At 45.5% G+C, this 13,178-nt stretch overlaps 1 protein-coding gene across 1 annotated transcript in view; it reads right to left on the reverse strand.

The window, feature by feature from the left end:
- Positions 1 to 13,178, reverse strand: part of LOC126263297 (aminopeptidase N-like) — a 133,176-nt gene that overhangs the window by 78,456 nt on the left and 41,542 nt on the right. The window contains exons 5-6 of the mRNA XM_049960384.1: positions 9,113 to 9,296; positions 631 to 796 (exon numbers count right to left, since the gene is read on the reverse strand). Of these exons, the coding sequence (XP_049816341.1) occupies positions 631 to 796; positions 9,113 to 9,296 (350 nt within the window). The remainder of the gene's footprint in view (positions 1 to 630; positions 797 to 9,112; positions 9,297 to 13,178) is intronic.

The following is a 13,178-nucleotide window of genomic DNA, read 5'->3' on the forward strand; positions in this document are numbered from 1 at the left end:
TGGCGTAGTTGTCAATACATGTGCTTGGTAAGCAGGAGACGCGGTTCCGGAACCCAGTCTGGCACATACTTTCAACTTACCCCATTGATATAAATCGATGCCCAGTGGCAGCTTATGTCATTAATTCTTTTGTGTCTTGATTCACAGTGGCTGCAAGATCAAAACTGTGTCCGTTCTTTCGGGCTTACCGAAAGAACGGACACCACATATCAAAATAATGTGCCCTGTTTGTGACTTTGTTGCCTTTTGTTGAATACATGTATCCAGCCTAAACAAATACTTCCATGAAACATAATTTTAACCATATATAGGACGAATTTCGCTAAGGGCAAGCTTTATGGACAGTCTTTCGGCTCACAAAACTTGCATTGCTCTAGTCGGGTACACTCACCTGCCATCTTGGTCTGACAGCAGATCATTAATACAGAATACTGTGTATCGGCTACCTTCCACGTGACATGTGCTGCCACCTTCTAGACACCAGTAGGCCGGAAATTTTAAACGATGTCGGTATTCCGGAATTTTATTTATTGACCTACAATTGTACTATTGCTCCTCAAACAGCGTTTACTGAAGCTGTTCGAGCAGCACATCATGTGACCACGGTACAGGAGAGCGCGGAGGCGTTACCTTTGGCGTAAGCGATGTTGTCGAACTGGTCCGAGATCTGGGCTTGAGTAAGCACGGCGTCCTCTTGCGGCGTCATGGCGCGCGTGCTGAGGCGGCAGTCAGCAGACAGGCCCAGCTGCAACTCATCCAGCACAAATTGCTCGTCCAGACGCCACTCCGTCTCCACCTGTCAAAACACGAAGTGGAACATACCGAAACAGCACCAAAGTAGAAGCGCTGTGATCGTCAACCCTAAGGTTTGATACAATTGCGTAAGCTCCCACGACCTGCTTCAGTTCGAATAAAACCCTTTTGGGCCTGAGATGACGTCAGTTTGAAACCAAAAACAAATTTTAAACCGATCTTTCATTCCTCTTTGAAGTGGTACTCTTCACAGCCACTAAACTGTTGGTTTCGAGAAATGGTCTATCGTTCTATTTCGGCTGCCGGCTATTTTAGTCCAATGGGCTTCGTGTGTTCGCCAGTCAGAAGCTCCTCAAGGTACGACTTTATTTTGTTTTTTGGGTCATCAGTCTTATGACTGTTTTGATGCGGCCCGCTATGAGTTCCTCTCCTGTGCCAACCTTTCCATCTCAGGTAGCACTTGTAGCCTACGTCCTCACTTATCTGCTGGATGAATTCCAACGTCTCTCTTCCTCTACAGTTTTTATCCTCTACATTTCCCTCTTGCACCATGTAACTTATTCCCTAATGTTCTATCAGATGTCCCTCCATCCTGTCACTTCTCCTTGCCAGTATTTTCCATATGTTCCTTTCCTCGCCCATGCTACAAAGAACTCCCTCATTCCTTATGTTATAAGTCCCCCTAATTTTCAACATTCTTCTGTAGCACCACATCTCAAAAGCTTCTGTTTCGGTTTTCTCACAGCCCATGTTTCACTACTCTACAGTGATGTGTTCCGAACATACATTCTCAGAAATTTCTCTCTCAAATTAAGACCTATGTTTGATACCAGTATACTTCTCCTGGCCAGGATTGCCCTTTTTTACCAGTGCTAACTTGCTTTATATATCCTCCTTGCTTCGTTCGCCATGAGTTACTTTGCTGTTTAGATAGCACAATTCCTTAACTTCACGTATGTCGTGAACACCAGTTCTGATGTTAAGTTCCTTGCTGTTCTCATTTCATCTACTTCTTATTACTTTCGTCTTTATTTGGCTTATTCCCATTTCATATTGTGTACTCATTACCATTCACACCATTCTGCAGATCATGTAATTCTTCTTCACTTTCACAGACTATAGCAAAGTAATCAGCGAATCTTATCATTAATATCCTTTCGCCCTGAATTTTAATCCCACTCTTGAAGCTTTCTTTTATTTCCGTCATTAATTCTCCGATGTATAGGTCGAACAACACAAGTGAAAGACTACATCCCTGTTTTACACCCTTTCTAATTCTACCACTTCATTCTTGGTCTTTCACTCGTATTGTTCCCTCTTGGTTCTTGTCCATCCTGTATACTGCCAGTCTTTCCCTATAAATTATCCTTATTTTTCTCAGAATTTCGGACATCTTGCATCGTTTTTCACTGTCGAAAGCTTTTTCCAGATCGACAGATCATATGAATGTCTCATGGTTCTTTCTCAGTCTTGCTTCCATTATCATCCGCATCGTGAGAACTGCCTCTCAGGTGCCTTTACCTTTCCTAAAGCCAAACTGATCGTCATCTGACAGATCCTCAGATTTCTTTTCCATTGTTCTTTATATTATTCTTGTCAGTAACTTGGGTTGATGAGCTGTTAAGCTGATTGTGTATTCTCGCACTTGTCTCTCTTGCTATCTTTGAGATTTTTTGGATTAGCTTTTTCTGAAACTTTGATGTATATCGGCAGTCTCATACATTCCACTCACCATCATGGACAGTCATTTTTAAATTCTCATTCTAATTCTGGATCCCCTGCCTCTCCCTTGTAAAACAGAATAAACAAGCGGCCACAGAAAAATTGTCTTGCAGCATCGATGTAGTGCTACAGGTAAACGCAGGTCCGAGTAGAAGGCATCGATTCGTTGTTGTGAGAGTAGGAGAGGCCCTCTGTGTAACTACCAATGACGTCAGGTGTCACGTGAAAACCGAAATTGAAGGGTGTACAGGAAAGACCACCCCTAAAAATTAACTGTTCAGTTGCACTGAAGACTGCCACGGAAAGACTACTGGGACATCGTGTTTAACAGTTGCTTTTAGTTACAAAATGACCCCGGCTTAGTGATCAAAAGGATTTAATTAAAAAGAAATGCAAACCGAATATTAGTTTGTCACTGATGCTTTCAAAACACCCCTTTGCAATAGATTTTCGTGCTGATGGATATTTATCCCGTCTGAAGTATTACCTGAACACGTCCATAAGGCTGCTTCACTTGTTAAAAAAACTTAACTGACGCTTTTCAGACATGGCCCATAGGCAGAAAAATAGAAAAAATGATATAATCTATTGTGTAAAATGGTAATGCTACAGACGTCGGTACTACAGTTACCACTTGACACGATACTTTTTATCAGGTTTGTTTGCACCATACCCGAAAAGCACCAATGAAGTATTTACACTCCCTGACAAAAGAAGCGAACCATCTACAAGGGAAGGATACTTCATAGGTGAGAGGGTATGTGATGTTATTTCATTGATTACAAAGTCGAGTCAAATTTTCAATGATCTTCGTAGTACGGGTCGTCTTGTCAGTACGACGTTACACCACCACTGGCCTGCATCCATGCACTGATTTGGTTGGGCAGGGTGTCATAAAGTCGTTGTATCTTGTTACGAGTCAGACTGGCCAAAACTTGATACACTATGTGATCCAAAGTATCCGGACACCTGGCTGAAAATGACTTACAAGTTCGTGGCGCCCTCCATCGGTAATGCTGGAATTCAATACGGTATTGGCCCTTGATGACAGCTTTCACTCTCGCGGGCATACGTTCAGTCAGGTCCTGGAAGGTTTCTTGGGGGATGGCAGCCGATTCTTCACGGAGTTCTGCGCTGAGGAGACGAAAAGACGTCGGTCGGTGAGGCCTGACACGAAGTCAGCGTTCCAAAATATCCTATAGGTGTTCTATAGAATTCAGGTGAGGACTCTGTGCAGGCCAGTACATTACAGGGATGTTATTGTAGTGTAACCACTCCGCCACAGGCCGTGCACTGTGAACAGGTGCTCAATCGTGTTGAAAGGTGCAGTCGCCATCCCCGAATTGTTCTTCAACAGTGGGGAGCAAGAAGGTGCTTAAAACATCAATGTAGGCCTGTGCTGTGATAGTGCCACGCATAACAACAAGGGGTGCAAGCCCCCTCCGTGAAAAACACGGCCGGCCGCGGTGGTCTAGCGGTTCTAGGCGCTCAGTCCGGAACCGCGCGACTGCTACGGTCGCAGGTTCGAATCCTGCCTCGGGCATGGATGTGTGTGATGTCCTTAGGTTAGTTAGGTTTAAGTAGTTCTAAGTTCTAGGGGACTGATGACCACAGATGTTAAGTCCCATAGTGCTCAGAGCCATTTGAACCATTTTTTTTAAAAACACGACCACACCATAACACCATCGTATCCTAATTTTACTGGTGGCACTACATACGCTGGCTGATGACGTTCACTGGGCATTCGCCATACCCACACCCTGCCATCGGATTGCCACATTGCGTACCGTGATTCGTCACCGTACACAAGTTTTTCCACTGTTCAATTGTCCAATGTTTACGCTTACCAGCGTGATGCGTGGCTTATGAGCAGGGCTCGACCATGAAATCCAAGTTTTCTTTACCTATCATAGTACTTGTTGCGGATCCGGATGCAGTTTGGAATTCCTGTGTGATGGTCTAGAATTACGACCCTCTTCAACTCTCGGCGATCTCTGTCAGTCAACAGACGAGGTCGACCTGTACGGTTTTGTGCTGTACGTGCCCCTTCACGTTTCCACTTCACTATCGCATTGGACCTAGGGATGTTTATAGGCGTGTGGAAATCTCGCGTACAGACGTATGACACAAGTGACACGCAATCACCTGACCACGTTCGAAGTCCGTGAATTCTGCGGAGCACCCCAATCTACTCTCTCACGATGTCTAATGACTACTGAAGTCGCTGATATTGAGTACCTGGCAGTAGGTGGCAGCACAATGCACCTAATATTAAAAACGTATTAAAACGTATTTTTTGGGGGTGTCCGGATACTTTTGATCACATAGTGTATCTTGTATACACGTTTTGGGGTAGAGTTGACGTCCAATCTAGTACCACACGTGTTCTATTTGGGACTGATCTAGGGGCTCTTGCTGACCACACAAGCACATACGCATACGGCTGATACAGTCACTTTCCGTATGTGTATAGGCATCATCCTGTTGAAAGATGGCACCTCGATACTGCCGCACGAGAGATAAGTCAAAGTTTCCTCAGTCGCTACTATTCGGGATCTGAAGTGATACCCAATGGCTCCCCACTCCATGACGGCAGAACTGCGCCTCTCCAAAACATTTGGTGAATAGGACTTCCCACAGGTTGCCGCCATACTCACCAATGCTGGTCATCCTCTGTGGTGCAGAATCGCGATTCTTTTCTGAGCACTAAGGAAGCCATTCATCGGCAGTCTATGCCTCCCGACCACGATATCATTCCAAATGCAGGCGCTTGTGGTGTTAACGGCAGCCCAGACATGGGACGATGGCCTCCTGATCCAGCTGCTGCTGGTCTCTGACCGATGGTGCAAGATGACACAGAATGTTGCAGAGGGTTCAGTACTCGTTGCCAGATGACAGGACCAAATGATATGGTCAGTGGTTAGCACACTGGACACGCATGCGGTTGACGGCAGTACAGATCCCTGCCTGGCCATCCAAATTTACATTTTCCGTGATTTGTCTAAATATTTTGTAGCATATGCCTGGGTACTTCCTTTGAAAAGGACACAGCCGATTTCTCTTCCCCATCCTTTCTTAGTCTGAGTTTGTCCTCCGTCTCCAATGACTGCGCTGTCAACGGGGCGTCATACCCTAATCTTCCTTCCTTCTTTCCTTCCTTCCCGTGGCAGGTGCAGATATGAAGGCGGGTACGATGTACTTCATAATACGGTGACACAGACGTTGTCGACCGGAATGTTGACGACAGTTATGCCTGTCCTCACTTTCTCGTGCAGACCACCATCGGGCTGCTGTCACATCTGAATACCCGAAAAGTCTGGATACTGTGCGTTTTGACCAGCCTGCCAAATGGAGAGCTGTAATGAGCCCCTCTCAGACTCTTTCAGGTGCTGGTAATGCTGTCTCACACGAGTACACTGCATCTCTACAGTGGTCATACGACATCTAGTTTTGTTCACGTTTCTTACACTGTCGAGTCACATTAATGTGACCACCGCCTAAGTTCTACGTCAGCGTGCAATACCTACTCACAGACTGCAGGTGTCAACACTATTAGTGGAGGGTACATAAAGCATTTCGCTGGGGAACTAGGAGAAATTGCAGTCGTTGTCCTAATGTAGAAACGGAGCAATTTATCTGACGTACAAAAGGGCATCATCATTGTCAGTCAGGCCAAGGGTGGTAGCATTTCGAAAACGGCTAAGTCTGTAAAATGTTCGCATGACACCGAGATTAAAGTACACAGAGGTGACGAAAGTCATGGGGAACCTCCTAATATCGTGTCGGACTCTTTTTGCGCGACGTAATGCAGCGACTCGACGTAGCATGGATTCAACAAGTCGTTGGAAGTTCCCTGCAGAAACACTGAGCCATGCTGTCTCTATAGCCGTCCATAACTGCATGGATTCAACAAGTCGTTGGAAGTTCCCTGCAGAAACACTGAGCCATGCTGTCTCTATAGCCGTCCATAACTGCATGGATTCAACAAGTCGTTGGAAGTTCCCTGCAGAAACACTGAGCCATGCTGTCTCTATAGCCGTCCATAACTGCATGGATTCAACAAGTCGTTGGAAGTTCCCTGCAGAAACACTGAGCCATGCTGTCTCTATAGCCGTCCATAACTGCATGGATTCAACAAGTCGTTGGAAGTTCCCTGCAGAAACACTGAGCCATGCTGTCTCTATAGCCGTCCATAACTGCATGGATTCAACAAGTCGTTGGAAGTTCCCTGCAGAAACACTGAGCCATGCTGTCTCTATAGCCGTCCATAACTGCGAAAGTAATCCAGTGCAGGATTTTGTGCACGACCTGTCCTCTCCTTTACAATGATAAGCCAAAATATTATGACTACTACCCACCGTTGCGTCGGATGCCGCCAGGTGGCGTTGCGGGCATGTGACGCGGTAACAGAAGTATGTAAGAGAAGCAGACGCAGACAGGGGTCACACTAGTTAAGATATGGGCTGCAAATGGGGAAATCGATTCAGATAAGCCATGCTGACGAAGGCAGATTATTATTACGCAAAGGTTGTGAACGAGTATCTCGAAAACGGCGAAGCTGGTCGAATGTTCACGTGCTTCTGTCGTGACCGTCTATCGAGAGAGGTAGAAGGACACTGAAACTACGACAATGTGAGAAATGGTTGGCCGTCCACGACTCTTCACAGAATACGGGGCTCGGAAGTTTGTCTGCTCTGTAAAGTGGGATAGGTGGTGATCTGCGGCATCTCTGCGGAAAGAGCCCAATGCTGATGCACGCACAAGTGTTTCAGAACACACCGTTCATCGTACATTGTCGAACATGGAGGTCCTCAGCAATCCACTCCTACGTTTTCACTTGTTGACCCAACGACATCATCTGTTACGACTGCAGCGAGCACAGAGCGATCGGAATTCAACCATCTTTCAATGGAACCCTGTCCGCTCTTCGTGTAAATCACACTTTTGCTACGCTAGGTCACTGGAGTACAACAGAGAGTTTCGCCAGTGCACTATCCTTTTATACCTTGTGTACGCGATACCACTGCCATCTGTATATGTGGATATCGCTATCCCAAGACTTTCGCCACCTCATTGTATATTTTCGTGTCATATTTCCTTTTGGACGGCATATATCCATTACTTATTGTCCCGTCTCCACAAACGCCGTCATCGAAAGTTGGGGCGCGCCCAGCGCAGTCCGGTGGGAGTAGTCTTACGTTATTGGACACGTTCTCCTACGTTTGCATGGGAGCAGGAAGTCCAGAAATGGCTGCAAATGGTCTCGAAGTAGCCGAAAATAATTATTTACAGTTAATGACGGTTCAGAAGACCCAGCTCATTCCGTGTAAACACAGCCCATTCAATTATGGAGCCACCACCAGCCCGCACACTGTCTTGTTAACAACTTGGGCCCATGGCTTCGTGGTGTCGGCGCTACTGTAGCCCCTACCGTCAGCTCGTAGCAACTAAAATCGTGACTCATCTGAGCAGGCCATTGGTCTTCCAGTAGTCCAGGGTCCACGTCACTACTCTCGGTCGTTAAGTGAAGGCCGCCGGCTACGGCGTTGATCGTGGTGAGAGGTAATGCCTGAAACTGTTGTATTCTCAGCACACTCTTAACATTGTGGACCTCGGAATATTGAATTCCGTAACGATTTCCGAACTGGAATGTACGTACCATGATTCTAGCCTCAACTAGCATTCCGCATTCTAAGTTTGTTGATGCTCGTCGTGCGGCCATAAACACGTCGGTAAACTTTCCACATGAATCCCCTGAGTACAAATGACAGCTTCGCCAGTGCACTACCCTTTTATACCGTATGTACGCGATACCACCGCCATCTATACATGTGCATATCGCTATCCCAAGACTTTTGCCACCTCAGTGTATACTTTCTTTACAACGAAAGTGTCTACTGGTGCGTCTCATGTGTTTTCGTGTCATATTTCCGTTCGGACGGAATATATTGATAACTTATTGTCCCGTCGAATTAATTCACGCCTGAAGACAGGCAACGCAATGAACAATTTCCAAAATGGGCTACTGTCGTTTCGCAGCAGCAACGTCAATGAAATGCACACACTTGATTTTACGCCCATATGAACGTTCAACGTGTCACTAATGCTGCCCATGTTGAGCATGTACTCTAACCAGTGATTGGTGTCCGTTTTCTGTAGTTCTTGTAGGTTTTGCACAGTCATATTTTGTGACCCCTGACGTACTGATGAATGAAGGTAAATCAGTCATCAATCTGTAGAGTGTTTTGAACACCACACTGCTTTACTGCGCAAGGTCCTGTTGAAGGTGGTTTGCCGTTGTCTCCCTCAAACCTTTGAACATCGAGGCAGTTACATCGGAGGCTACAGTTTAATGTGGATTCCGGACCACTGTGAAATTCGGCGTTTTCACATCATCAAACATTGCCAAAAATGCAAGAATTGATACATGACAGAACAAAATCATAGGAATGACCAGGGACTGAATGCGAGACCTTTTCATTATCAGTCTAGCACCTTACCACTGACCCAGTGAGTCACTTTACTAGTGTCTGTTTAGAATATAAAATACGCTTGTTCAGAAAACTTTCAGCCTCCAGGAAACAGGTAGTTGGCGGGGGCGTGAAAGTTGCTGGAATAACAGACGAGAGGAACTCACAGCGTGCGTATTGAAGTACTCGAAGAAGGTGGCGAAGCCCTCGTTGAGCCAAAGAACGTTCCACCAGGAAGGCCCCACCAGGTCGCCGAACCACTGGTGCGCGTACTCGTGAGAGATGACGTTCGCCACGCTCTTCCGGTACGACGTGGGTGTCTCTCGCTCATCCACCAGGATGCGGCGCTCCCTGCAACACACAAGTCAAGTCCTGATTTTTGCATTACGAATCCAGGAGAGCACTAGACCCCCCTTAGGACTTTCGCAAGGCGCTAAAGCGGACATACTCCAAAAGAAATGCATACTATTTCTTTTAAAATCCATATTTTATCCTATATGTTTGAAAGTTTTACAGTGTGTAGATACATCCTTTAGGAACAATATTTTCATTTCCTCACATAATTTCCATCCCTCTCAACTGCGTTACGCCATCTTGGAACCAGCGCCTGTATACCCGCACGGTAAAATTCTGGACCAACTTGTTGGAGACACTGTTTGGCAGCGTGCACAAGGGAGTCATCATCTTCAAACCTTGTTCCACGAAGAGGGTCTTTCAGTTTCCCAAAGAGATGATAGTCACATGGAGCCAGGTTAGGACTGTAAGGCGGGTGTTTCAGTGTTGTCCATTCGAGTTTTGTGGTCGCTTCCATGGTTTCTGGACTGACATGTGGCCGTGCATTGTCGTGCAACAGCAAAACATCCTGCTTTTGCCGATGTGGTCGAACACTACTCAGTCGAGCTTGAAGTCTCTTCAGTGTCGTCACATATGCATCAGAATTTATGATGGTTCCACTTGGCATGATGTCCACAAGCAAGAGTCCGTCGGAATCGAAAAACACCGTAGCCATAACTTTTCCAGCAGAAGGTGTGGTTTTGAATTTTTTTTCTTGGGTGAATTTGCATGATGCCACTCCATTGATTGCCTATTTGTCTCTGGTGAAAAATGATGGAGCCATGTTTCATCACCTGTTACAGTTCTTCTAAGAAATTCGTCTACACCATTCTCGTACTGTTCCAAAAGTTCGCTGCATACCGTTTTCCTTGTTTCTTTGTGAGCCACTGTCAACTTCCTGTGAACCCACCTGGCAAAAACCTTTTTTAACGCAAACACTTTCAGTCTTCTGCGAACACTTCCTTCCCCTATCCCAACGCAGCGTGACAATTCGTTTACTGAGATGCGTCTGTCAGCAGTCACCAATTCGTTAACTCTCTGCACATTGTCTCGAATGTGTGCAGTACGAGGCCTGCCGCTGCGAGGACAATCCTCAATATTGCCGTGCCCGCTTTCATCACGTAACTTGCTTGCCCACCGACTAACTGTACTGAGATCGACAGCAGCATCTCCATACACCTTTTTCAACCTCTTGTCGATGTTTCCCACTGTCTCGTTTTCGCGGCACAGGAATTTTATGACAGCACGTTGCTTCTGACGAACGTCGAGTGTAGCAGCCAACTTGAAGATGTGCTGTGACGGCGCCACTCACGGGAACAGGTTGAATTAAGTTTGATAACAAGCGGGAAGGATGTATCTACACACTGTAAAACTTTCACACATGCAGAATGAAAACTGTATTTTTACAATAGTGTGCGCAGCCGGCCGAAGTGGCCGTGCGGTTAAAGGCGCTGCAGTCTGGAACCGCAAGACCGCTACGGTCGCAGGTTCGCATCCTGCCTCGGACATGGATGTTTGTGATGTCCTTAGGTTAGTTAGGTTTAACTAGTTCTAAGTTCTAGGGGACTAATGACCTCAGAAGTTGAGTCCCATAGTGCTCAGAGCCATTTTACAATAGTGTGCATTTCTTTTGGAGTGACGCTCGTATTATTGTTAAAATTCATGATGAATCCTTCAGATGTCATTTGCAGGGTTATTCTAAATGAAGGATCCATTTTCAAAAATTCGTATTTATTCAAGTACAAACCCAAAATGAACAAGGTTTATACCAATGAAAAGAGGACTTTTCAAAGTTTTTGGCGGTCGTTGGCGGAGTTCGCGAAAAATGAGTCGCAAATTGCAGTACAGGGGCATTTCGTACCAAATTCGGTATTCAACCACCAACTCGCAAAGCGTTAGCCGTTGGTTTAACCAATTTAAACAGACTGGGAGTATGTGCAAAAGGAAAAAGCACAGGCCGATCGCGTGTGTCAGAGGATGATGTCCGACGGATTCAAGAAAGTTTTGTGCCCAGTCCCAGTAAGTCTACCAATAGAGCCAGTCGAGAACTTGGAATACTCCAGCCAACTGTATGGAAGGTTCTGAGACGGTGTTTGCTGTACAAGCCCTTCCGATAACAAATTGCGTTGGCTCTCAACCCCAATGACAGAGAGAAGCGTCTCGCATTTTGTGTTTATATGGTAGCAAAGATGAGGGATGACGCATTTCTACAGTGTGTAATTTTTAGCAATGAAGCGTCGTTCCACCTTAGTGGAAAAGTCAATAGACACAATGTTCGCATAAGGGATTTGAAAAATCCACATTCACCATTGCAACACGAAAGAGACTCACCGAAGAGCAACGTGTTCTGTGCCGTATCCCGTACAAAGGTTTATGGACCATTTTTCTTTGGAGAAAGAACTATGACAGGAATCACGTACCTGGACGTGTTGGAACAATGGCTGTTCCCTCAAGTTATGCAAGATTCTCAGGACTTCACTTTGCAACAGGATGGAATTCCGTCTCATTGACACCGTGATGTACGAGGCTTTTTGAATGACTTCCTTCCTCAGCTCTGGATCGGACGCGGGAGACTTGAGGACCTGGCTCCGCACTTATAGCCACCGAAATCTCCTGATATCACACCCTGGGTTATGGGGTTATGTGAAGGAAGCTGTTTACCGATCTGAACGATCTGCGGAACTGGATCACTGCTGTCATGCACTCACAAGGGAACCTCCCCATCGCACCCCCCTCAGATTTAGTTATAAGTTGGCACAGTGGATAGGCCTTGATAAACTGAACACAGATCAATTGAGAAAACAGGAAGAAGTTGTGTGGAACTGTGAAAAAATAAGCAAAAATATACAAACTGAGTAGTCCATGGCCACATAGGCAACATCATGGACAATATGAGCTCAGGAGCGCCGTGGTCCCGTGGTAGCGTGAGCAGCTGCAGAATGAGAGGTCCTTGGTTCAAGTCTTCCCTCGACTCAAAATTTTACTTTCTTTATTTTTGCGTGGTTATTATCTGTCCGTTCGTTCATTGACGTCTCTGTTCACTGTAATAAGTTTAGTGTCTGTGTTTTGCGACCGCATCGCAAAACCGTGCGATTAGTAGACGAAAGGACGTGCCTCTCCAATGGGAACCGAAAACATTTGATCGCAAGGTCATAGGTCAACCGATTCCTCCACAGGAAAACGCGTCTGATATATTCTATACGACACTGGTGACGGCATGTGCGTCACATGACAGGAATATGTTGTCGACCCACCTAACTTGTACACTTGGCGAATGGGTAAAAAGATTCTTCTACCTTTCCTGATTTAGGTTTTCTTGTGGATGTGATAATCACTCCCAAAAAAGTGATGAAAACATAAGAGTTTGTCACATAAACTGAAAATAAAAAATTAAACTTTTCACTCAATGGAAGATTTGAACCAAGGACCTTTCATTCCGCAGCTGCTCACGTTACCACGAGACCACGGCGCTCCTGCGTTCCCGGTGTCCTTGACGTTGCTTATCTTCCCATGAACTACTCAGTTTGTATATTTTGCTTATTTTTTCACAGTCCCACACAACTTCTTCCTGTTTTCTCAATTGATTTGTGTTCAGTTTTTCAAGGTCCATCCACTGTGCCAACTTATAACTAAATCTGAGGGGGGTGCGATGTGGAGGTTCCCGTGTCAGTAACAGCAGATACGCTTTCGTGTGTTTGGGACGAGTTTGGCTACTGCGTCGATGTCTGCCGTGCAGCCAACGGTGGCCACATTGAACATTTATAACATTTATCACACTTCTAATTATTAAAAACTAATTATTTACAAATTATTGCAAATTATTAAATTTATTAAATTGATATAAAAAAATTTAAAAAAGTTTTTTTGAAACTTCCTCTTTTCATTGGTATAAAGCTTGTT

The sequence above is a fragment of the Schistocerca nitens genome, chromosome 6, assembly GCF_023898315.1.
Source record: "Schistocerca nitens isolate TAMUIC-IGC-003100 chromosome 6, iqSchNite1.1, whole genome shotgun sequence".
NCBI lineage: Eukaryota > Metazoa > Arthropoda > Insecta > Orthoptera > Acrididae > Schistocerca > Schistocerca nitens.